This window comes from Nannospalax galili, unplaced genomic scaffold (genome assembly GCF_000622305.1).
Source record: "Nannospalax galili isolate Female #2095 unplaced genomic scaffold, S.galili_v1.0 scaffold69, whole genome shotgun sequence".
NCBI lineage: Eukaryota > Metazoa > Chordata > Mammalia > Rodentia > Spalacidae > Nannospalax > Nannospalax galili.
Genome location: NW_008360297.1, coordinates 2,691,835 through 2,717,216, shown reverse-complemented (window position 1 = coordinate 2,717,216; position 25,382 = coordinate 2,691,835). Strand labels below are relative to the sequence as shown.

General features: G+C 40.9%; 2 protein-coding genes across 5 annotated transcripts in view; both read left to right on the top strand.

Annotated features, from left to right (window-relative positions):
• Positions 1-10,243, top strand: part of Matn3 (matrilin 3) — a 25,856-nt gene extending 15,613 nt beyond the window's left edge. For both annotated transcript variants that reach the window (XM_029559205.1, XM_029559204.1), the window contains 3 exons: positions 1,113-1,238; positions 6,993-7,103; positions 9,304-10,243. In XM_029559205.1, coding sequence (XP_029415065.1) covers positions 1,113-1,238; positions 6,993-7,103; positions 9,304-9,341 — 275 coding nt within the window. In that variant the 3' untranslated portion in view covers positions 9,342-10,243. The remainder of the gene's footprint in view (positions 1-1,112; positions 1,239-6,992; positions 7,104-9,303) is intronic.
• Positions 10,244-13,416: 3,173 nt separating this feature from the next.
• The window catches only part of Wdr35 (WD repeat domain 35), a 74,471-nt gene continuing 62,505 nt past the window's right edge, over positions 13,417-25,382 (top strand). For 2 of the 3 annotated variants that reach the window (XM_008824199.2, XM_008824200.3), the window contains exons 1-4: positions 13,417-13,582; positions 14,345-14,462; positions 23,480-23,551; positions 24,892-24,984. In XM_008824199.2, coding sequence (XP_008822421.1) covers positions 13,559-13,582; positions 14,345-14,462; positions 23,480-23,551; positions 24,892-24,984 — 307 coding nt within the window. In that variant the 5' untranslated portion in view covers positions 13,417-13,558. Of the gene's footprint in view, positions 13,583-14,344; positions 14,463-23,477; positions 23,552-24,891; positions 24,985-25,382 lie in introns of those variants that run through there. The other variant, XM_029559203.1, reaches the window with a different exon arrangement.

Genomic DNA, 25,382 nt, shown 5'->3' with positions numbered 1-25,382 from the left:
GTTTCTCCAGGTCAATGTTCTCTTTCCTATTTTATAAGGTAGCAAGGGTTGGTCCTTGGGCAATATTATCCTTTGTTTTATATAATTTTTTTAAAAAGTGTAGCCTCAGACTTAGCTTTATATACAATGAAGGCTTCATTAGTTACTTTCCTCATTGCTGTGATGAAATATTTATTAGAGGGGCTGGAGAGCTGGCTCAGTGGTTAAGAGCCCTGACTGCTCTTGCAGAGGACCTGGGTTCAGTTCCTAACACCCACATGGCAGTTAACAACCATCCATAACTCCAGTTCCAAAGGACCCAACGCCCTCTTCTGACCTCTGTGGGCATTGCATGACACAGGTGTACTTACATACATGTAGGCAATACACTCATACACATAAAATAATAAATAAAATATTTTAAAAAAATCTTACAGAAGCAACTTAGGAAGGAAGGGTTTATTTTGGCTCACAGTTTGAGGGTACAGTCCATGATGGATGGGAATTAGGGTGACAGGAGCATGAGGTACCTGGGCACATTGCATCCAGTCAGGAAGCAGATAGAGATAAATGCTTATGCTCAGCCACCTTTCTCGTTCTTGTTCAGTGGAGAATTCCAGCCCATGGAATGGTGCCACCACATTTATGGTGGCTCTTCCAACTCAGTTAACCCTATCTAGAAACTACCTCACAGATATGACCAAAGGTTTGTCTCCTAGGTGATTCTAGCTGACTATCAAGATTAATTACCACAAGCTCCCTAATAGACTACTTTTGGTGTTGATACATAAATTGCATTGATAGTTATTAGAAATGTCAAAGGTAAGTTCTGTAATCTTACCAAGACTCAGTGCCATCTAGTGCAATGGGAAAGAGAAAAGAGAAGACTCCATTCAGACAGTTATAGGAGAGAAAAAGGGAAGGGATGGCTGGGTAACCAGTGAGGCCAAGGGTGTGCCATGTGTGAAGGAAGCGAGACCTTCTCCTGGAACACTGGGCTGCAGCTGATTACTGAAGGTGGCATTCTCTGTGCTGCCTGGGACCAACCAAAGCTTTGTATCTTAGAAGTTTGTGTCTTGTTTTCTATGTAACTAATGGGAAAATATTTTCTTTACCGCGTGGTTCTGGGCCAGTTCGAAACAAGTGTGCTCTGGGCACTCATGGTTGCCAGCACATCTGCGTGAGTGACGGGGCAGCATCCTACCACTGTGACTGCTTCCCTGGCTACACCTTGAATGATGATAAGAAGACATGTTCAGGTAAGAATTGGCTCTTTGAGTAGATTTTGTTTCATGGGAAAATCTAGGCGGAAGCTGTTCTTTTATCATATCTACTTGTGAGCCTCCTAGAGTTGGTTTCTATCTAGCTGGCTACAAGGATAAAACATGTGTCCTCTTCTGCTAGATACTCTACCTTCTATGATCTGATCACATCCCTTTTTCCTTCTATTTATAATTAATGTCTAAGTCTCTTTTCTTTTTCATTGTGGTAAAATGTGTATAACATGAAACTTACCCTCCCAACCACTTTAAGTGTACAGTTCTTGGCATCCAGTATGTCCACACTGTTGTACAACAGTCACCACTAACCATATCCAGAATATTTTCAATTCCCAAACTAAAATTCTGTATTCGTGGAACGGTAACTCCAGTTCCCCACTCCCTGGCCCCTGGGAACTATTGTTCCACTGCATCTTGTCTCTTAAAACTTTCCGTCTCCTGGGGACATAGCTCAGTAGTAGAGGGTTTGCCTAGTATTGGCAAGGCCCTAGGTTCAGTCCCTAGCATTTCAAACAAACAAACAAACAAACAAACAAACAAACAAACAAACAAAGCAAACAGGTCAGGCAACTGTTTCCTTTACTGGGCACAGTGGTACACACTTGGAATCCAAGCACTTGGGAGTTAAGAGGCAGGATTATCAGGCTGTTCAAGAATGGAGAGAATTTCTGGGGCTGGTGAGATGGCTCAGTGGTTATGAACACTGGCTGCTTTTGCAGAGGACCGGGGTTCAGTTCCCAGCACCCACATGACAGCTAACAATTGTCTGTAACTCCAGTTCCAGAGTAATCTGACACCCCGTTTCTGACCTCCATGGGCATTGCACGACACAGGTACACTTACACACATGCAGGCAATATAGTCACATATACATAAAATAAAAATAATAAAGTATTTAAAAAAAAGAATGTGGAGAATTTGAGGCCACCTGGGATACACAAGACCTGGTCTCAATGCATGTACACACACACACACACACACACACACACACACACACGCAGAGTTCTTGCTCTATTTGCCCCCATATTCAGTCCTTCTCCCCAGATCTTCTGGTCCAGCCACTGTAGTCTGTTTGATAACCAGGAACATACCCTGAACTTGCCACTTTGTTCTTTGTGGCAATTTACTTCTCTTGTCACTTTTGCAAGTGAAAACAAATATACCAATTTGATGAGAACAGTGTTGATGAAGACCAAGGTGCTGACAACAGGGGCTGGGGGATGGACTTCAGCCTGGGAAGCTGTCTGAGGAAGGACTTCTAGGGAGCTGGGGAGAAGCAGTGGCAAAGAGATTGGAGCTTGGGGGGAAGAAGAGTAGTTCTAAGTCCTTTGTAGTGGCTTAGAGGATGAGAGGAAACAAAAGGCAGCTGGCACGAAGGGTGTATGACCATCCAGGGGAAAGGAAACAAGGCACTGGATGGCTTAGAAATTAGTCAGGTCCCAAATCATGCTGATCATCTGGCCATGAGAAAGGGTTCATGGTGTAAGGGCAGTGGAAATCCACAGATGGGTTTAAAGCAGTGGAATGACATGACTCTGTGTGTGTGTGTGTGTGTGTGTGTGTGTGTGTTTATTTTTTTATTTTATTTTTTGGTCTTTTTGAGACAGGGTCTCCCTGTAGCCCCAGCAACTCACTATGTAGACCAGGCTGACCTTGAACTCACAGAGATCCACCTACCTCTGCCTCCTGAGCACCGAGACTGAAGACGTGCGCCGCCATGCCCGGATTTTGACTCTGTATTTTTAAGAGCCACTGCAGCTGCTGGATGGAGAGTTGATGGAGAGAATGGGGTTGGGGGGGTGAGTAAGGAGACTATTGGAAGTCAGGACCCTGGTGATCAAAATAACCTGTGGATAGAAGGAACAGAATGAGGCTTGGTTAGAAATGGGTAGGGGGGTGTTGGAGAGCTGGATCCTTGGGAGGACCAAGCTTTGGTTCCCAGGTGACATGGCAGCTAACAATTGTCTGTAACTCCAGTTCCAGGGGAGGCAATGCCCTCTGCTGGCCTCCATTGGCCATCAGAAATTCAAGGTCATTCTCTGCAACATAGCAAGTTTGAGGCCAACCTGGGGTACATGAGCTCCTGTTTCAAAGAATAATAAAATAGTTTAGTTTTGGACTTCTGTTTTCATACTTAGCAGATTGTAAACACTAATACCCAAAGGTGGTGATCCTGTCTGTATTTTTAGCATCTCCCATAGCTTCTGACATAATGAAGGTGCTCAGTAGGTATTTCATCATTTGAAATGAAGATTGGCTTCTTTGGAAAGGTGAGGGTAACCAGGACCTAGATGCCTTCAGAATTTGAGTAAGTGTAGGTGCTGTCATGCTACCTAAGTGAGTATTCTGCAGAAAAATCAATCTTGAGAATTTTTCCCCCTAGAACATAGGGAACACCACGTGATCTACAATAGATTGGGCTGTCTCCTCATCTTATTTGTTTAGCTTTCTTTTTTTCTTTCCTTCTTTCTTTCTTTCTCTCTTTCTCTCTCTCTTTCTTCCCTCCATCCCTCCCTCCTCTCTCTTTCCCTTCCTCCTTCCCTCCCTTTATTTATTCAGTATGTATTCATGGAACTACTGTTATATATAGTTCTCTGTGAGGTTCCCCAAAAGAACAAGAGATAAAGTCTAGACAGGGCAGAGAGAGTGTTAACATTCTACGACAGAATAAAAGCAACACCACTGAAACAGCACACAGTAAGCACTGAGGTATAACCCCAGCCCTCCCACTTTAAAAATCAGGTTTTCTATCATTTACTGTTTTGATATGGGGTCTTCCTGTATAGCTTAGGTACGTCTTGAATTTGTGATCATTGTATCTCAGCTTCTTGAATGCTGGGATTACAGGCATGCACCACTACAACCTGGCTTGGTTTTCTGTCTTTTCATTGAGTTGTAGTATGTAACTTGCACTTTCTTCTTATAGATATTTGATTTGAAAAAGCTTTGTATTCTGTGAGTTGCCTTTTACTTTCTTGGTGTCCTTCCAAGCACAAAAAGTTTCAATTTTGATAAAGTCCATTTTATCTATTTTTTTTTACTGTTTCTAATGTTATACCTAAGAACCACTTTCTAAGCCAAATTCATGAAGACTGTGTTTTCTTCTAAGGGTTTTCTAGTTTAGCCTTCATTTAGGTCCAATGAGCCATTTCGAATTGGTTTTTAATAATGATTAATAAACGAATAATGACATGAGGTCACTGTCCCATTTCCGTCTTTTCTTGTGATACCCAGGTATCCAGCATCATTCGTCGAAATGACTCTTCCTTCCCTTATTTATTGTCTTCCTACCCTTACTGAAAATCAGTAGTCTATATGTGAAGTGTTTTTGAAATCTTTATTTCATTCCATTGATTCAAATGTCATCCTTATGTATGGCAACACCACAGTGCCTTGATTACTGTAGCTTTGTAGAAAGTTTTGAAATGAGGAAATATGAGTCCTCGTTTGTTCTTTGGAAGGCTACTTTGGTTATGCTGGTTCGCTTGCATTTCCACATGAATTTTAGGATCGGCTTGTCAGTTTCTCTCAAAATGGCAACAAGGACTTTGATAGGCATTGTATCAAACGCATAGATCAACCTGGGAGTACTGTCACTTTGGCACTTCCAGTGCATTCAGTAATACGGCATCATTCCATGTTTAGGTTTTTAATTTCTTTCAGTGTCTTGTAGTTTTCAGTGTACAAGTTTTACACCTAAACATTCGTATTTTATTCTTTTTGATATTATTGTGAATGGCTCCATTTCTCAACTTTTAATTTTGCTATATCCAAGTTTTATAATTTTTTAATATTTTATTTTTATTTTATGTTTATGAGTGTATTGCCTGCATGTGGGTAGGTGCACCCGTGTAGTGCAATGCCAGTGGAGGTCAGAAGAGGGTGTAGATCCCTTGGAACTAAAGTTACAAATGGTTGTCAGCTTCCATATGGCTGCTGAGAGCCAAATCTGGGTTCTCTGCAAAAGCAATCAATGCTCTTAACTACTGAGTCATCTCTCCAGTCCCCACTTTATAATTTTTCAAGGAGTGTTTTAGTAAGACTATCCCACTGAGCATGTGCCTTCACAAGCTTAGTGATTACTAAGTAAGAACATTGATTAGTTACAGGCATTCGTCTTACACTTTACAGAGATGGTGATATGTCGCTGATGTTTGACAGATACTTTCTGGCCAGGTGTGGAGGTAGTGAGTGTTAGATGCATAGTAAGTTGGAGGCCAGCCTGAGCTGTATGAGACTTTGTTTCAGAAAGTAAATAGGGCCTGAGGAGATGACTAAATGCATAAAGTGAATACCTGCATTTGGATCCCCAGCACCTATATAAAAAGTCATATGTGGCAGCTTGTGCCTGTAATCCCAGTGATGGGAGGCAGAGACAGAAAAATTCTGGGGGCTGCTGGCCAGCCAATCTAGCTAATCAATGAGGTTCAGTGAGGAATGTGTCTCAGAAATAAGGCGGACAGTGAGAAAAGAAGATATTTGATATTGACCTTTGGCCTCCATGTGTATATACACACACACACACACACACACACACACACACACACACACACACACTGGTTTACTGACTAATGGTCTTTAAGAGGGGATTTGAGGGCTGGAGAGATGGCTCAGGGGTTAAGAATACTGACTGTTCTTGCAGAAGACCTGGGTTCAAATCCCAGCACCTACATGGCAGCTAACAACTGCCCGTAACTCCAGTTCTAGGGCATCCGACAGCCTCTTCTGTCCTCTGTGGGCATTTCATGACATGGGTGCACTTACTTACATACAGACATAACACTCATACACATAAAATAAAAATAATAAATAAAATATTAAAAAAGAGGGGATTTGAACTCATTGTCCCTAAAAATTCATTAAGATTTGACAAGTAGATAAGTTCTATTCACGTAAATGAATTTATGGTCCCCTAACCATATATTGTATCTTTTATAGAATATGGGATAAAATGTTGGAACAAAAGTGCATTCATTGTCCTCAGGCAGTCATTCTATTCAATTGGAAAATTATACATCTGTCTTCAGACAGGGATGTTACCTTTACTTCTCTGGAATTTAGGGACTCTGATATTGAACAGGAGCAGCTGTCTGGCTGAATAACAGAATAAATCATGCTCCCATATTTGTTTAAATGACAATATAACTCTGAATTTTTAGTTCTGAAGTATGTGTGGGAAAAACTATAATTCTCCATTTACATCATTCAATAGCATAGCAGTCCTTTGTAGGAAATCAGGTGTTACCAACCTTTAATCTTTGAAATGATTCAGACACACAGCTGCTGTTCTCATCTTTATTCCTTAATGAGGAGCCAGTACCACAGGAGCATTGTCTTATTTCTGTATCAACCTATAAAAATTATAGCATAGATAACTTCTGATAATTATGAAAGTATGGAGAAAAATACAGTGAACTTTCATATAATCATCATCCAGTTTTGACAATTCGAAACATTCCTACTGTTCCCTAATAAAAAGTTTTCTGTGAAATTAACCTTACCAAATAGTTTTCTCTTCAGTTTTGCTTTTATATTATTTTAATTAATAGAAAATGTGTCTAGGTAAGTCTTTTTAAAAGCAATGTTGAATTGTAGATTTCCTAATCTAATTCCCTTTATTGCCCTTCCATGTTGGGCCTTGCATGTGCTAGGTGGGTGCTTTTCCTCCCCAGCCCCCACTTTGTTACAGTTCCTGGTTAGCTCTAACATTTTGTGTACTGTCACCACCTTTAGACATTGAAGAAGCACGAAGCCTCATTTCCACAACGGACACCTGCAGCTGTGAAGCCACACTGGTGTTCCAGGAGAAGGTCAGCTCCCATCTCCAGAGACTGAACACCAAACATATCCTTTCTGGAAAGTTATTTGTTTTTTTGGTTTTTCTTTTCTTTTTAAAAACTTATTTATTTTTTGAGACAAGGGCTCATGTAGTAGAGGCTAGCCTCAGTCTTGCTATATAGATGAAGGTGACCCTGGATCTCTGATCCTCCCACTTCTATCTCCTAAGTGCTATAATTACAGGGCTGTGCCACCAGGCCTTGTTCTGTGAGGTACTGGGGATTGAACCCAGGACTTCATGCACACTAGGCAATCACTCTACTAGCTGAGCTACAGCTCTAGCCTATATGTTTCTTTTTTTTTTTTTTAAATGATTTAAAAGTTTTTATTTTTGATTAACACAGAGTACACATTTTTACGGGGCACAATGTGATACTTTGGTACATATATATATACAATATACAGTGATCAGATCAAACACATAATTTCTTTGTGTTGGGGACATTCAAAATCCTCTAATAGAATTATTGTAAACCATAGTTTCCCTATTGTGTGGCAGTCTTTAGGTATCCTTGCTTCCCACACACCTTTCCAGATGTCTAGTTACTATTACTAAATTCTCTACCTCTATGAAATCAACCTTTAACCTACTATATGTGAGCATATGGAGGATTTGTCCTTCTGTGCCCAATTCATTGCACTTAACATAAGGTCCTCCAGTTCCATCTATGCTGCTGCTAATGACAGAATTTCATTCTGGTATATGGCTGAACAGCATTTCAAGATATACCAGATTTACTTCATCCATTTCTTTAAACATTCAGCACCTTGGTTGATTCCATAGCTTGGCTAGTTGAAATAGCACAGCAATCAACACAAGAATGCCCTAACGGCTACTTCTTGAAGCCAAACTAGATACTACACCTGAGCCAAACCATTTCAGGACATCCCACAGGCAAGTACCTTATTCATTGTTTTAAGATAAGTGGTAGCAGGGCTGGAGAGATGGCTCAGCAGTTAAGAGCACGGGCTGCTCTTGCAAAAGACCCAGGTTTAGTTCCCAACACCCAAGTGGTGGCTAACAGCCATCTGAAACTTCAGTTCCAGGGGATTCAGTGCTCTCTTCTGGCCTCTGTAGGCATTGCATGCATGTGGCGCACTTGTATACATGCAGGATAAAACTCTTACATATAACATAAAAAATTCAAGGAAAAGATAAACAGTGGTAATGTATATTAAAATCAATTTCAGAATTATTTCCAATGGCTTAATAGACCATATTTACTCATTTAATATTTACATGTAAAAGGTGTATAACTATTTATTTCCTTGGGGCCTTTTCATAGGGGTACATGTGTCTGGTCTCCCTGTAGCCCCAGCTGGCCTGGAACTTGCTATGTAGACCAGGCTGACCTTGAACTCACAGAGATTTGCCTGCTTCTGCCTCCCAAGCGCCAGGATTAAAGGCGTGTGCCACCACGCCCGGCTAAGATATATGCTTCTTTAACCTAACTTTCTTAGTTCAAAAATCTATGTCCAGAAAAAAAAAAATCAGCTGATCTATGGGACGTTATATCTGACATGACATATGATTATACAATTTGGTCAGCCAGACTGTCAAGAAACAGTTTCAAAATGTAACATGACAATATCTCAGAAATTTTCAGTCAGTGCTTGACTCAAAGCACCAACTCAGAAAAAAATGCTTTATCTTGGCAGAGCTTGTTAACAACTCTATTCTTAGAGGAATGGAATTCAGTCAGGGTAGGTAGAACCTAGGAAGGGGCAGACTTTCAAGGAGGGTACAGAAGTCATAAAGGAATGAGCTTCCAAATCCTTCACATGCTTAAGATGGTGTTTGGGATCAGCTGGCACGTTCTTTCCCATCTGAGTACTGTCATTCTACTGTATAAGAAGGAACTGTTTTTACCTCAGTCTATTAAGAAAAAGTAAAGTCTCCAGAGCCAAACAAAGGGACCATGCAACAATTCCTTTAATCACGATTTCATAAATATTGCTCCTCACTGAGATGTCATCCCAATTAAATTTGGTATGAGGCAAAAATATTTGAAGACCCCTGTATTGGCATAATTTTATCATGAATTTCTGGATTTTAGATTTCATTAGACTTTTGATGAGAAAATAGTTTTGTTTATTTTTTTTTCATTTGCAGCAGAACATAATCTTATCTTGTGGTAGTGTTAGAAGGTGTGCTTATGTGCTCTATTGTGTAAAGCAAGCTGTATCAGCCTTAACAACTAGCCACTTGATGACATTCTGAAGAAGTTGCAAGTACACGAATAACAAGCACGTAGTGAAATTGCTCAGAATCCTCAGCTGGAAATTCAGAGCGCTATCCTTAATACTCCGTCTTTTGTATACTTTATCTCCAATGTTCCTGCTAATATTTCATCATTATAGATGCTTGAATATTCTTTGATAAATAGTATGACAATTTTCTGGAGCATCATTATCATTTTCCAAGGAAATAAATGTGTAGACTTTTAGGAGCAGACTTCAGTATCTCTAAGTTATGACTGTGAAATGACTGACAGATATAAGGTGAAAAGTTTAATGTTTCATTATTTACTGATTGAGCCATTTAATTTTCACACATTTATATTATTAGTAAGATAATCATATTACTAGTGGAAATTCTAAATCTATTTTCTCTGGGTCATATTTATAATATAAACCAGCCTTATTATTGAGAATTAAAATTTTATGAAGTATTTACATATAAAAAGTCCAAATAACCAAATTGAGATGAATGTATTTAGAATTGTTTAATGCTTTTTGTTTTTGCTCATTTTTGCTGGGGTACCTGTTATTGAAGGCACAATCACAGGATTGCAATACTTATTTACCTAAAAATAATTGACACAGATTGACTGTTACATGCCTTTTTTAATTCAATAATGTCATAGAAATGAACAACTGAAGAGTACTAGCTGTGAATTTAGGGTGCTAACATTTTTGCCAAGGACAAAAACATCCTGAATTTTATCATTTTACTTTAGGATCTAATTGGTAAAATTGCCTATTTATAAAATTAATATAACAAGATCTAATATCTAAAAATGTCAGTAATAAGCCCAACTTCTTTCACTCAAAATGTACCAAATATACATATCCTTTTAAAAGTGTAGCTTATAATTTTTGGAACAAGAAAGTCGTTTAAATTGTGCACTATTTGATTCTGTTTGGGTTTGTATTGTTTTTAATAAAAAGTTAGTGTCTTTATACTTTAATGTCTTGGCTGGGTTTTTTTGGGGAGGGCAATTCGTGTTTTTTTTTTCTATTAAACATTTATGTTGAACTAAATTAATAATTGTTGAATATTTAACAGCTAAGAAAATGAAAGGACAAAATATTGATGCTCTTTCATCACACACTCTGGAGGCTTAAAATGACAGTTCAAGGTAAACAAAAGGATTTAAGCATGGAGGTTCCCCACCAAACTAAAACTACATCTACCACATGATCCACCTATGCCCGTATTGGGTACATACCCAAAGAATTTCAAAGCCATCAAATGATAGAGATGCCTGTACATCCATGTTTATTAGTGCAGCACTATTCACATTGACCAAGTGGTGCAATCAGCCTCAGTGCCTATCAGTGGCTGAACGGAGAAAAGTGTGGCATGTATTCATGATGGATATTTAGCCATAAAGTGGGGTAAGATCATATCGTTTGCAGGAAAACAAAATGATAATCATCATGTTAAGTGAAATAAATCAGATTTACAAAGGCATACCATGCTTTCTCTCATTTGTGGAATTTGGATGGGGGAGTGATAAGGAGAGTTTTAGGGAAGGGGGAGGGGAGTAGAAGAGAGGGACTATAGGTGGGTATAATCAAACGTCTTTATATGTATGTATGAAGATAATCACAATGTAACCCATTATTTTACACAATAAATGTGTTAATTAAAATACACTTTAATTATGTTGTGCGAGAGGGAATGTGTAGTTATCTATATTTACATAGAATGATAAATTTTACATTAATATCAATTCCTGACATGCAAATATAATGTACAGATTTACACCTAAAGTATCTTTTCTCTTTGGTCATTTTGAAATAGGGTCTCTTTGTAGGAGGACCCTAATTCAGTCCCCCTAGGCTAAAGACAAGGAAATAAGTCCTTCAGGCCAAAGAACTGTACAAGGAAGTAAAAATAAAAAAATAATTCTGAATGCTAAGAACAAGCTGAGCTGACCTTTTTCATGCTCCTTTGCCCAAGCTGGAAATCATCCCAGAAATCCCCCCTACCTCTGCTTGGCACATAGCCGCCGCTTTTTTGCTTGGCACATAGCTGCCGCTTGTGACATTACTGCCGCTTTCTCTCTAGTTTGTGGTCTTTGTCTTTAAAAGAAGCCTGTGAACTGGGCTCTGGGCTTCTGCCCTCCGAGTGAGGCAGGGGTCCGTTTTGCAAAATGTAATAAATCCTCATGCTTGTTGCATCTCCTGGTCTGAGGACTGAGTTATTGGGGAGCGGCCTCCTATGGACGTTGGGTACCCCAAACTGGGGTTCCAACAGTAGCACCAGCTGCCTGGAACTTGGTATGAAGACCAGGCTGGCCTAGATCTTACAGATATCTGCCTGCGTCTGCCTCCCAAGTGCCGGGACTTGCCCGACTACACCAAAAAGAAATGAAAAAAATTTTTTTTTAAAAATTTTCTTTTGTTTGAGTGTATTCCCTTCCACGTATATGAGTACACCCTGTAGTACAATGCCCATAGAGGTCAGAAGAGGGCACTGGATTCCCCGGACCTGGAGTTATGAATGGTGGTGCATGTCTGTATTCTCAGCATTTGGAAGGTGGAGTCAGGAGGATAAGATCAGGGTCATTCTTGGCTGATAGTTTGAAGGCCAACCTGGGATACATGAGACCGTTTTAAAAAAAGTCCTCCAGGAAACATGATTGATACTGGGTGGTTTGGGCATAAGTCACCTCTCAAGAGGGCAGGAACACCATAGTATATCCAAACTGGCTTTGGAACTGATGGAATGCTGGCTTTAGAGAGGTAGAGTGGGGACAATATAGTAAGGGCGTGTTAGGATGAAGAGAAGACCTGATTTTGGGTACATTTGAAGACCAAAACACCTGGTGCTTCTGCCAATTCCGGAATGTGGTGAGATAATAGACCAAGGTCAAGGGATTCGAAGATTGCTTGGGATGAGGAAAGACTCAGGTGGGGAAATTAATGCTGCTTCATAAAGCACATGCTTGTGATTATGTAAACCAATATTAATAGCTGCAGGTTATGGTAAAAAGGAAAACCAGAAATAATAAAAAGATAGGCGAGACCAAATAATGTCACGGGGTAGCTCCACTTGAATTTCTAGATTTGAAGGCTTTGTAATACTCAGATATCCAAAAACAACGAGATCACCAGGAGCAATGGCTCAGTGCTGGCGGCAGGATGAGGACCTGTGCTTGAATCCTCAGTACCCACCTAAAAGCCTGTAACTCCAGTGCTGGGAGTGGCGAACAGGTGATCCCGGAGCAGTCTAGCTTAGACTGCAAGCTCCAGGTTCACTGAGAGATCCTGTCAAAAAACTAGAGGTTATAGAAGACCACACACGATGTCAACCTCTGGTTTCCACATGCACACCCACATACACAGACACACGATGAGGATGTATAAACAATGGGGGGAGGGGGAGAAGGAGTTGTTGTTGGAGATAGAATTTTTATTTTATGTGTATGAGCGTATTGCCTGAATGTGTATAAGATCAGCCATCGTTGTGTAATGCATAAGGTGTTGGATCTCCTGAACTGGACTTACGGACGGTTGTTAGCGCTATGTGGGTGCTGGGAACTGAGCCCAGGTTCTCTGCTCTTAACTGCTGAGCCATCTCTTCTAGTCCCATCTCAAATATTTTTAAATGGGAAGTTATGCTCCAATACAATTGTAGCTTTAATGATCAAATGTTTGTACACAACTCCTTTTGCAAGGATCCTTGAGGTCGTTAAGAATTCCAAATCACAATAAACCTAGTCCCCAAATGCTTCAGAGGGTTCTTCAGTCCCCCAAAGAAGGCAATGCTCAAAATGCACATTCACACTGCTATTTATTTGTTCGATGGCGCCAGCCTACCCAACGCGATGATGACTTTTTCTTTCAAGGGTGATGGGCCAAGGGGCTTAAATGCGGGCATTTCGAAGCCTGATCCAAAGGGGCTCCATTTCTTCCGCGCGAGTCCTGAGTGTGGCTTGGCGGGTGCTAAGCCGTCCCTAGCCCGAGCAGAGAGGCCAGGGCCAAGCCAACCCACCCCGGGGGCAGCCGAGCCGCGTCGCGCCGGTCTACAGCGCCCCCAACGCCGGAGCCGGCATCCCGCCCCGCGCCCCGCGCGAGGGACACACCGGAAGTTCTCTCAGCGCCCCGGATGCAACTGGGCGGTGGAGGTTGCCAGGCGACGGAAGCTTCTTCCTCCCGCTGGTGCTAATGTACGGAACCTGTGACAAGCGGCCGGCCTTGACCGCTGCGGCCCTCTCCGGGTTCCCACGATGTTCTTCTACCTGAGCAAGAAAGTGAGTTTCCGGGGGCCGCCTCCACGCCTTCAGTTTGGAACCGACTCCCGCATCCTTCGTGGACGGCAGGCGGCTTCCCCAGCCTTCTCCATCCCTCCGTCACCTCCCGACCTCCTGAGGGTCTCTGAGCCCCAGATGGTCCTTGGCTGCACCGGCAACTTTCTCGCAGAACTTTCCCACATTCCTATCCTGCCTAGGCCCTTTTGAGTGACCAAATGGACAGATCATTCGATGCTGCTGGGTCTTTCCTCGTCCACTTGTTGATCCGGACGATGGATCATCATGGACTGCCAGCCAAGAGGAAAGAAATTATAAAAGGGTAGCCTAAGTGTTGCGTGGGAAAAGGGATTAAGGATGGTGGTGTGGATTTAGATCTCTGTCCTCGCCTTTTAAAACCCAGGAGGTGACTTTTCCGGCAGTCTTGAGTGCACTTTCCTTCTTTACTAAATACTACAGCCTGGAAGATTGAGGGGACCATGCGCATTTTCTCAACATCTCGTCTTTCCTTAAGGCTTCCCTCTCTCCCTTCCCTCCTTCCTGTCTCTGTCCCTCTTTTTTGAGACTGGATCTTGGTGTGTAGTTTCCAATTTGGGATTCTCCTGTCTTAGCCTCCTAAGTGCGGGGGATTATCAGCATGGTCCATAACAACAGATTCGTGCAGGATTCTTCTTGGAAGATTTTCTTCAGTCTACATCTGCTGGAGATACCTGCCTTCCCAACTCCTTCCTGAAAAGCTACTGATTTTTTTTTTTTTTTAAACAGATTGCTGTTCCCAATAACGTGAAGTTGAAATGCATATCCTGGAACAAAGACCAAGGGTTCATAGCATGTGGTGGTGAAGATGGATTACTGAAAGTTTTGAGATTAGAGACACAGACAGGTAATGATCATCACCAGCAAAGCTGTGTGAATTTGATAGAAAAAAAATGGCTGATGTCATTTATTCAGTATGATTTGCTCATGGTATTTGTCAGTACGAAGTTTTAATTCTTTTGAAAAGGAAAAAGAAAGCTCAATGTTTGGTGGTGATTTTTTCTGGAGTACTTTTGCAATAAAGGACATAGAATGCCTAATGTAACATCAGATAGCTGTTTCTGAAGTTATTGAGGGAAATGATAACCAGGAATGAAACTAAGCCACTGTGTTATGCTGCATCTAATCATGGTGCTGTTTTACTAGAAGGCTGTCAGCAACCAAGCAAATCAGCATTTCAGTAACATCCCAGATCTCACCTTTTGGTATATTATTTGTGAGTCTGTTTCATCTTTTCTCAATGATTATATAACAAAATGGAATATATCTTACATTTTTATCTTTATTTTTCAAGATGGAAATTTTTAAAAATTTTATTATTCTTAGGGCTGGAGAGATGGCTCAGTGGTTAAGAACACTGGCTGTTCTTGCAGAAGACCGGGTTTGAATCCTAGCACCCACACTGTAACTCCAGTTCTAGGGGATCCAACAGCCTCTTCTGTCCTCCGTGGGCATTGCACAACACGGGTGCACTTACCTACACACAGGCAATACACGCATACACATAAAAATAAAGTAAAAAAAAATTATTTTATGTGTATGCGTGTATTGCCTGCATGTGTGTAAGTGGACCAGTGTCATGCAGGGCCTGAGGAGGTCAGAAGAAAGTGTCAGATTCCCCTGGAACTGGAGTTGCAGGTCTTGTTAGCCTCCATGTGGGTGCTGGGAATTGAACCTGGGTCCTCTGCAAGAGTAGTCAGTGCTCTTAACCACTGAGCCATCTCTCCAGGCCCATCAGTACATCTCTTGACTTTACAGTTTGATTTCTTTCTCTTTCTAATTCTCTGGAATCACAGGAGTTTTGCATTTCTTTAGCTTTCCTAGCGTTGGTTGTTAGACAGGGTCTTAGTGTGTACCCCTGGCTAGTCTGGAACTTGCTATGTAGACCAGGCCAGCCTGGAACTCATGGAGATCTGCCTGTCTCTGCCTCTTGAGTGTTGGGATTAAAGGCATGTGCCACCATGCTCAGCCAATTGAAGATCTTAAAATTTTAAAAACATTTTATTTATTTATTTATTAATGATATGCCTGCATGTATGTAAGTGTATCCATGTTGTGCAATGCCTGCAGAGGCCAGAAGAGGATGTTGGATCCCCTGGAACTGGAGTTAGGGATAATTGTTAACTGCCATGTGGGTGCTAGAATTTGAACCTGGGTCTTCTGTAAGAACAGCAGTGCTCTTAACTGCTGAGCCATTTCTCCAGTCCCTAGAGATCATTTTAAAAAAATTATTTAAGAAATTTCTGGGCATGGTGGAGCACGCCCTTAATCTCAGCACTTGGGAGGCAGAGGCATGTGGATCTCGGTGAGTTTGAGGCCAGCCTGGTCTACATAGTGAATTCCAGGCCAGCTGGGGCTACAGGGAGACCCTGTCTCAAAAAAGACCAAAAAAAAATTATTTAAGAAATAATTTTATTTGATGATTATTGTGCTCCCCTGCCTCCTCTGTCTCGTTTGTTGCAGGAGTGTATGTGTCATGACCTGTGGGTAGACAACTCTCAGAAGTTGGTTTTTTCCTTCCACTGTGAGATCCAGGGATCCAAATGAGGTCAAACTCAGGCTAGCAGGCTTGTGCAAGTGTGTTTACCCACTGAACCATCATGCTGGCCCAGACCAGGAATCTTGATAGTCCCTAACATAGCTGGGGATCAAGATATATGTAAGTTACAACCAGTATGCCACACAGATACTGAATGACTTTCACCAAGTTGCCAATCATCTTTGGGCTTGTGTTCACTCTTGTAAAATGAGGGAACTTGAGCTAAGTTACATTTTAGGCTTCTTTACAGCATTGGCTCCTAAATCTCATCATCTGTAAGAATTACCAGAAGAGGGGCTGGAGAGATGGCTCTGCGGTTAAGAACACTGTTTTTGCAGAAGACCCGGGTTTGAATCCCAGCACCCACATGGCAGCTAACAACTGTCTGTAACTCCAGTTCCAGGAGATCCGACAGCCTCTTCTGTCCTCTGCGGGCATTGCACGACACAGGTGCACTTACCTATATGCAGGCAATACACACATCCACATAAAATAAAAATAATAAATAAAATATTTAAAAAAATTACCAGAAGAGTAGGGTTATAAAATAGGATTTATGGGCTCCATACTCCACAGAGTAGAATGGGATGGGCTTGAGAATTTGCACCTTTTATAATGCTGGTGTTCCTGACCATACTTTGAGTAACACTGCCTTACAACTTTGACTGTGGTATGAATCATATTTGATGAAGATTTTCCATGTTTTTGGATGGTTAATCTATACTTAGTCATTTGACTTTGCAATAAAGATGGTGTCCAGATGAGAGAATTGCGGCTCTAATCATTTAATCATGTGCCCAAAGTCACATAGCTAGTAAGTGAAAGCTGGGACTTGAAACTAAGTTTGCCTCACTTTTCAGTCCTTGTTTTTAGCCCTTTGTATAAAGACTAAGCCAAAAAGAGAATAATGGTTTTGATGTGCTACATTTAATTATGTGAACTAAAAGATAGGGATCCCCCTCTCCCCCTAGGTCTCACTGTGTAGCCTTGGCTGGAACTTGTGATGTAAACCTGGTTGGCCTCAAGCTTGTGGTCATCTTCCTGCCTCTGCCTCCTTAGGACTGGGATCAGAGGTGTGTCCTAGCTTGTTTCTCCATTGCTGTGACAAAACACTCTAACCACTACCAGCTTGGGGAGGAAAGGCCCAAATCTCCTTTTATATCTTCTGGGTCACAGTTCAGTTCATCAGGGAGCCCAAGGTTAGAACTCAGGGCAGGAACCTGGAGGTAGGTGCTGGATGGAACACAGGCCTTGGAGGAATGCTGCTTACTGGCTTGCTCCCCTGGCCTGCTCAGCCTGCTTTTTTTGGGGGGGGGTCTTTTTGAGGCAGGGTCTCCCTGTAGTTCCAGCTGTCCTCACTATGTAGACCAGGTTGGCCTTGAACTCACAGAAATCCACTTGCCTCTGCCTCCTAAGTGCTGGGATTAAAGGCCTGTGCCATCATACCTGGCTGAGCCACCTTGCTTTCTTATGCGACACAGGCCCACCAGCTGAGGGGTGGCACCACCCACAGTGGGCTGGGCCCTCCCACATCACTCAACAATCAAAAAGATGCACCACAGACATGGCCACAGGCCAGTCCAATGAACGCAGTTTCCCAATTGAGGCTCCCTTAACCCAGGTGTGTCAAGTTGACACTAAAGCTATCCGGCACAAGGTGTCTACCACAATGCCCAGCCAAAGGCAGATTTGGAAGATAGATACTTCAGTGCTAGTTAAAGTTTGGCTTCTGATTTTTTGCCTTATCTCTCGGTGCTTTGATTTTCTTTATCATTTTTATTTTATGTGTATGAATGTATTGCCTGAATGTATGTAAGTATACCTGTGTTGTGCAATGCCCGTGGAAGTCAGAAGAGGGCATCAGATCCCCTGGAACTGGAGTTAAGGACAGTTGTTAGCCACCACATGGATGCTGGGAATTGAACCCGGGTCCTCTGCAAGGGCAGCCAGTGCTCTTAACCACTGAGCCGTCTCTCCAGCCCTTGATTTTCTTAAAAATCAAAGTGCTAAAAGAAAGTACTTTTTCTTTGTTTTGTTTCTCAAATGTATATGTGACATTCTAAGTATTGTGTTGCAGCTCAGCTAAAACAAATACCTAACTTAGCATCACTCAACAATAAAATGGAATACTTCTATTCATGAATCATCTTCTGTTCTATGGCACTATTTTTAATTGCTACTTAATATTCAGTACGTTGCATTTTGTTTCACCAACCCTAGTGTTGGACATTCAAGGTTTCCATAGTCATTTTTCTTTTTGGGACAGAGCTGGCCTAGTACTTGATATGCAGCCCAGTCTGGCTTTGAACCTGCAGCAATTTTCCTGCCTTAGCTTATTTCATGCTCAATAGCAGCCTCTCCTTTTTTTGTCCTTTACTGGCGACATGTTCCAAAGCTAAGGAATAGCTTTCCGCCTTCAAAATAGTATTTTTCTAAAGATAGAAGTGTTCAGCCTCTTTATGAGTCTCTATATTTTCTAGATTCTTCTCCCCCACCTTTTTTTTTTTTTTTTTTTGAGACAGGGTCTCCCTGTAACCACAGCTGGTCTGGAACTCACTATGTACACCAGGCTGGCCTTGAACTCATAGACATCTGCCTGCCTCTGTCTTCCGAGTGCTGTCATTAAAGGAGTGCCACCACACCCAGCAACCGCCTTTTAATGATTGGAATTCTGCAGAGCGTGTACCTGGGCCCTCTTCCCATGCTCTCTAGGCTTATTCTCTGATTCCCACAGCCCTAAATGCCATGTATGGGGTGATCATCATATACACCTATAGCTCAGTCCTGATTTTTCAGACCTGGGCATCTCCATTGGAATATTTACAGGTTCCTAAGCATCTCATACTTATGATGTCTAAAACCAAACTTTGATCTTTTCCCAGAAGTTTTCTTCAGTTTTCTCCATGTAAGTCAATACCTTACATTCACTTTCTTGTGAATGCTGGACCCTCCAGTTAATTCCACCCCTACGTTCAATATCACCTTCATCACCTCTGTCAGCAGTCCCATTGCTTCTGTCTCCCAAGTGTGTCTTGATTCCATCCTTTTCCTTTGTATCTCTCCACTGTCCCCAGCTCCAGCCACCATCAGCCTTCATGTAACTACTGTGAAAATTATTTTTCACAATCTAGCCAGTGTCACTTTAAACAGAAAGGGTTGGGGCAGATTATGCTATTTCCCTGATAAAAAGTCTTTTATGGGCTGATGGTCTGAGGTGGAGTTGTTCATGGGAGGACTTGGGGGATGGCCCTTATCCTGACTCATTTAGACATCTTTCTCTCCCTCCCCCTTCCCCATTTCCTTCCCTGTCCTTTGCTAAATAGCTAGAACTAAGGCCCAACCAAAGTGTCTCTTGCTTTACTTGTTGTTAAGGCTGAAGATACAGAGAGCCTGGAAGCAAAAATCTGGATCAGAGAAAAGTTTTTAGGGGCCATGTGTTTGTTCTGTCCTCTGTTAATTGCGATAGTAAGCATGCAACTTCTAATATGCTCATGTTGCAATGTTCAGAACAGTCAGGTCAGGGTCCATTGCTGTACCATGAGAGCGTGATAGTCCCTTGAAGTAATTTGTACAAAGAAGCAAGGGCATCTGGTTGGCATATGAGTACCTCCTGCTTAGAAATTCACTCTCTTCAAGTTGCAAAAAATCCCTTCCGTGTATTTTGGTTGTGAGCCTGAGCCTTTAATGTGTCATTTCTCCAACCCCCTTTCATGCATTTTGATTCTAGGCATATAACAGCTTATGAATGCTAACAAGCACTGTCAGACCAGCCAGCTTCCCTCCCTGCCTCCCTGCCTCCCTCCCTCCCTCCCTTCCTTCCCTTTTTCTTCTCTCTCTCTTTCATTCTTTTCAGTAGGGTCTACTTTAGCTTAGATTGGCCTAGAACTTGCCATGTAGCCCAGAATGGCCCCAAACTTGCAATCTTCCTATCTCAGTCTCTCTAGTGCTGACATTATAGACCAGGCCCCCATACCTGGCCTTTTAATCAAATTTTCCTAAGAGAATTTTTTTTTTTTTTTTGAGACTGGGTTTTCCCTATAGCCCCAGCTGACCTGGAACACACCATGTAGACCAAGCTGACTTGGATCTTACAGAGATCTGCCTGCCTCTGCCCCTTGAGTGCTGGAATTAAAGGCATGTACCATCATGTGCCTAAGAGAAAATTTCTTAGGAATTTAGTGTGCTATGTTGTTGGTAAGAGAATGCCCTTTTCTTCGGAAATATACATTAGAGTATTTAGGGATGAAAAATGAAATTATTCATGTAATCCAGAGGTTTAAGATATGCTTATGAGTGTGTTCTTAATAAATGGAAAAAAAGATGAGTGAAAAGAGATTATGGGGTCAGCCAAAAACAAACTCCAAAAGCAAGACTCTAATAGGTTATGCTTTATATATCATGATCCTTGAGAGTCAGGCTAAATGGTGACTCATGCTTACTAATCAGATCTGTAGCAGTGTTTGCAGCTGACCATGAGAGGGGCCTTTGTAGGCATGAAATAGGATAGGAAAAAGATGATTGTGTATTGCTGTATGTAATTAGTAGTTCTAATGACTACTCCCTGTGAATATTTATATATAATTTCGGCAGGATGTTTTATTCTCTTACATTATGGGTTTCATTCTTAGTCATCTTCAACTTTAAAACTTGCACTGAGCTTTTTGAAGTACTTTGGATTGTTGGAACTACTTACTTCATTCTGAAAATTTTCTTCATGGGTTTAAAACTATTTTATTTATTTACTTATTTATTTTGTGTGTGTATATATGTGTGTGCATTCGGTGTGGGGTACACAGGTGGGTGGGCATGTGCACGGTGCATGTATGGAAGTCTGAGGACCACCTTGCTTGCCAGTCATCAGACACTTCTACCTTTTTTTGAGACAGAGTCTCTCCTTCACCTGAAACTTTGCCATGTAGGCCAGGTTAGTTGGACATGGGCTTCCAGGGATCTGTCTGTCTCTGCCTCACATTTCACCATCTCTGGGATTACAGGTGCATGCCAGCATGCCCGGGTTTTTATGGGGCTCTGGGGATCTTTACTCAGGTGCTCATGCTTGCAAGGTAAGTGCTTTTCTGACTGAGCTGTCTCCTCAGCCACACAATGCTTTATTTCAGTGGCACGTTCTTTCATCAGGACTTTAACATCCAGGAATAACACTGGTAATGTGCTTTTATAAAGTTTATGTCAGTATTTTCAGATTATTTGTTACCATAGAAGCTTAGTTTTATTTCCATCTGGCCTTAAAATTATCTATCATCTATCCGTCCATCCATCCATCCATCTATCCATCCATCCATCCATCCATCCATCCATCCATCCATCCATATCTAATCTATCTCTCTCAGAACTTTCAGGTGGGGTCTATGAATATTTTTTGCACTGTTAAGTTTTAGAGTTGCTACTAGCAAGGGACTTGTTCATCAGCAGATGACATTTGTTCAGTATTTTATTTTGAACTGAATTTTGAAGCCTATTACCATTGTCTGTCAGTATGTGTTTATACTCATGGTTCTGCTGTTGGAACTGTGATTTTGCACCATATAAAGAAATGGAGAAATGGGGCTGCTTTCCTTCTTCTTCAGATATATTAGATTCTGTGAGCCTTGAGAGCCTCGTGACACTAATTTTGCAGTGACTGTTGCTGAAGGCATCAGAGTGGAATTTTCAGTGCTAATGTCTTAGATTACGATAAAGTTTAAGCATGTTGTACAGCTTTTAAGAGATTAATTTAGTGAAAGAACCCTATGTTAAACGGAATAATGTTCAACCTAGTGTATATGTCAGCAATACTCTTAATTGTTTGGCAGGTGGTGCAGTGTTAAACTGTGTATATGTTGCTGTGAATGTTATCAAGATAGCAGCTAGATAATTAGAACTAGTGTTGTAGAAAACAGTTTTCCTCTGGCAGTATTTTCAGAATACTGAATGTCAGTTCTTTAGGATACTTATTATCTGAAAGTAGAATTTTCTATAACTGAGTTTTATAATTCTCATTCTCACAAATTCTTAAGATTATCATAAAATTTGTGTATTTAAATGAAAAATTTAAGTGATATATTTTATGTATGACAAGTATTATTTATCATTTTTTATTTTATGAGTGTAATGCCTGCATGAATGTAAGTGTCATGCAGTACCTGCAGAGGTCAGAAGAGGGTGTCAGATCCCCTGGAACTGGAGTTATGGATGGTTGTTAGCCACCATGTAGGTTCTGGGATTCAAACCCGGGTCTTCTGCAAGACCAGCCAGTGCTCTTAACCATTGAACCATCTCTCCAGCCTCATATAACAAACATTTTAAGTGGCTATAAAATGTAAAATTCTTGTCATTTCCTGTGAAGATGCTATAACTGTTCTTGTACCAGCCACTGTAGCTTTGTATGAAGCCGTTTTCCCGCTTTCATTGGCATGGGCCTTCTTTTGGTCCTTCAGAGGCACAGAGCCTTTGTATCTGCTGTTTGCTAACTTGGAAGGAAAGCCTCCCTGGTGCCCCCTTCAGTCTGAATTAAGCCCCATCTGTTACTGTTACTGTCTCTTATTATGTCCTCACTCTCCCAGTTTATGATCATGTGTACATAATATCTGTCTTTCACACCCCATGGAATCCAGGCTCTCTGAAAGAGAAAATGACCGTTTTGCTCATTTTATACACAGAAACGTTCATAGTGCCTGGACACAGTGCACCCCATTTAGTAGCTGTTTGTTGAATGAATGAATGAACAAGTTTATGGGTGAGCATAATAGTCTACGAAACAAGCAAAATTTTCTCTCTAAAATCTTGGCTATTTGGGCCATTATGTTTTTATGTATATCCATACACACTTCTGTTTGTTATCTCTTGGGAAATATCCAGTAGTAATGACTGTTTGTATATTTATTTTGTTTGTTTGTTTCTTTTTGAGACAGGGTCTCCCTGTAGCCCCAGGGTCTCATTATGGAACTCACTATGCTGGCTTGGAACTCACTATGTAGACCGGGCTGGCCTTGAACTCACAGAGATCCACCTGCCTTTGCCTCCCAAGTGCTGGGATTAAAGGCGTGCACAACCACGTCCAGCTCTGTTTGTATATTTAATACACTGAGCCAATAATCTTCTTTAATGCACTTTGCTTTATTTTGCTAGAACAATTAACTTGCAAAGTATCTCCATGAGTTATTGCTCACATTTGTATCGGGGAAAAATTGATTACAATGAGGCATACTTTAAAAAATTATATATTATGTCATAGATATGCACCCTTCTCCTATCCCAAGATACATCACAATCTTTTAATCCTTCACTTTTATATATTTAGCATTGGTACTTTTTTTGCTTTGTTTTAGATGACTCAAAATTGAGGGGTCTTGCAGCCCCCAGTAACCTTTCCATGAACCAGAATCTTGAAGGCCATAGTGGTGAGTCATTTACCTTTTTTTAAATTGAGCATATTTGAGCAGTACTTAGACATTTAGATCATTGTGTGCTTAATGTAGAAATGTCACCATTAAAAATTGATTCATTTATTCTTTTTTTATGTGTATGAGTGTTTTGCCTGCATATATGTAAGTGCACCATGTGCACGCAGTGCTTGTGGAGGCCAAAAGTGGGCACTGGATTCCCTGGACTTGGAGTTACTAATGGTTGTTATCTGCCATGTTGATGCTGGAAACTGAACTCAAGCCCTCTGTAAGAGCAGCTAGTGCCCTTAACCACTGAACCATCTCCCCAGGCCCAGTAATGTCACCATTTTAAATTGCAATAATATTGAAAGTAATATATATATATATGTAATCTTTATTTTTTAAAATTGGAGACAGGGTCTCCCTATAGCCCCAGCTGGCCTGGAACTTGCTCTGCAGACCAGGCTGTTCTGAATCTCACAGAGATCTGCTGATCTGCTGGCCTCTGCCTCTTGAGGGTTGGGATTAAAGGTGTACACCACCATGCCCAACTGAAAGTAATAATTTTAACTCATATGTCCCAGAATAATTCAACACTTTTACAGGATCATTTTTGATAAATCTGGAAAAAAAATCCTGGCTGTTATTTTATACATTAAAAATTGTGTTACTCTCTATAGATTTCTAAATATATATTATTTTTTCAAAGAATCTATTCTGTGATTCTAGATCAAAGGAGACCAAGAAGATATAACAATATACTGGGTGATCTTAGATGAGATCCTAGAATGAGAAAAACAAGCACCTGTACAGGACATTTCTTTTGGCAGTTGATGGTATTTGAAAATGGACTGTGTTCCATGGTATTTCATTAGTGTTAACTTTCTTGTAATAAGGTTATTGCTAGAGAATATCCTTAGGAAATACACACCAAAGTATTTAGGGATAAGACAATGAAATCAATTATTCTTGGAACCCAGAGGCATAAGGTATACTTAATAGTATTTAACTAATAGAATGGAAAACAGGTGGTGGATAGGCCAGTTCGATAAATCATGCTTATATTTGTTTCCACATTAGACTGGTGGCAGCTTTATCAGCTGGCTCTCGGGGGGAGCTTTGAAGACATGAAACAAGGGTAGATATAAAAGAATATTGTGCATTGTTGTAGATAATTAGTAATCTCAGTAGCTGGATTTTTCTGAATATTTTTGTATGCATAATATTTTACTTTAAGACTGGGTAGTGGTACATAAAGTATATTGATTGGAACATGCTGTTGTTGTTTATTTAAAGATACAAATTTGAGGTTAATCATAGTGACTAATGTTTCTGAATTGTTTCTAATGTTCTAGGTGCTGTTCAAGTTGTAACGTGGAATGAACAGTACCAGAAGTTGACGACCAGCGATCAAAATGGACTTATCATCGTCTGGATGTTATATAAAGGTATATTAGGAGAGCTGCTTCAAAAAAGATTCTCTTTACTTTTATTTATGTATATGTTTGTGCCTTCCTGTGTGTATGCACATGTGTATATGGGTGCCTTTGGAGGTCAAAAGAGGGTGTTGGATCTCCTGGAGCTGGAGTTACTGGCAACTGTCAGTTGGCTCATATGGGTGCTGGGGAACCAAACTGGTTATCTGCAAGAACAGCAAGCACTTTTCTTTCTAGATTTTCTTTTATTCATGACTGAGAACAAAATGATTATTCTTTACCTAGTTTGAGTTTTTAAAACTTTTTAACTGAATTTTTGTGAATTTAATAGAATATATTTGCATCATATTTAGATTTCCTCCTGTATCTGCAACCCCTTTACTAATTCCCCACCAAATTTCCTGTACTCT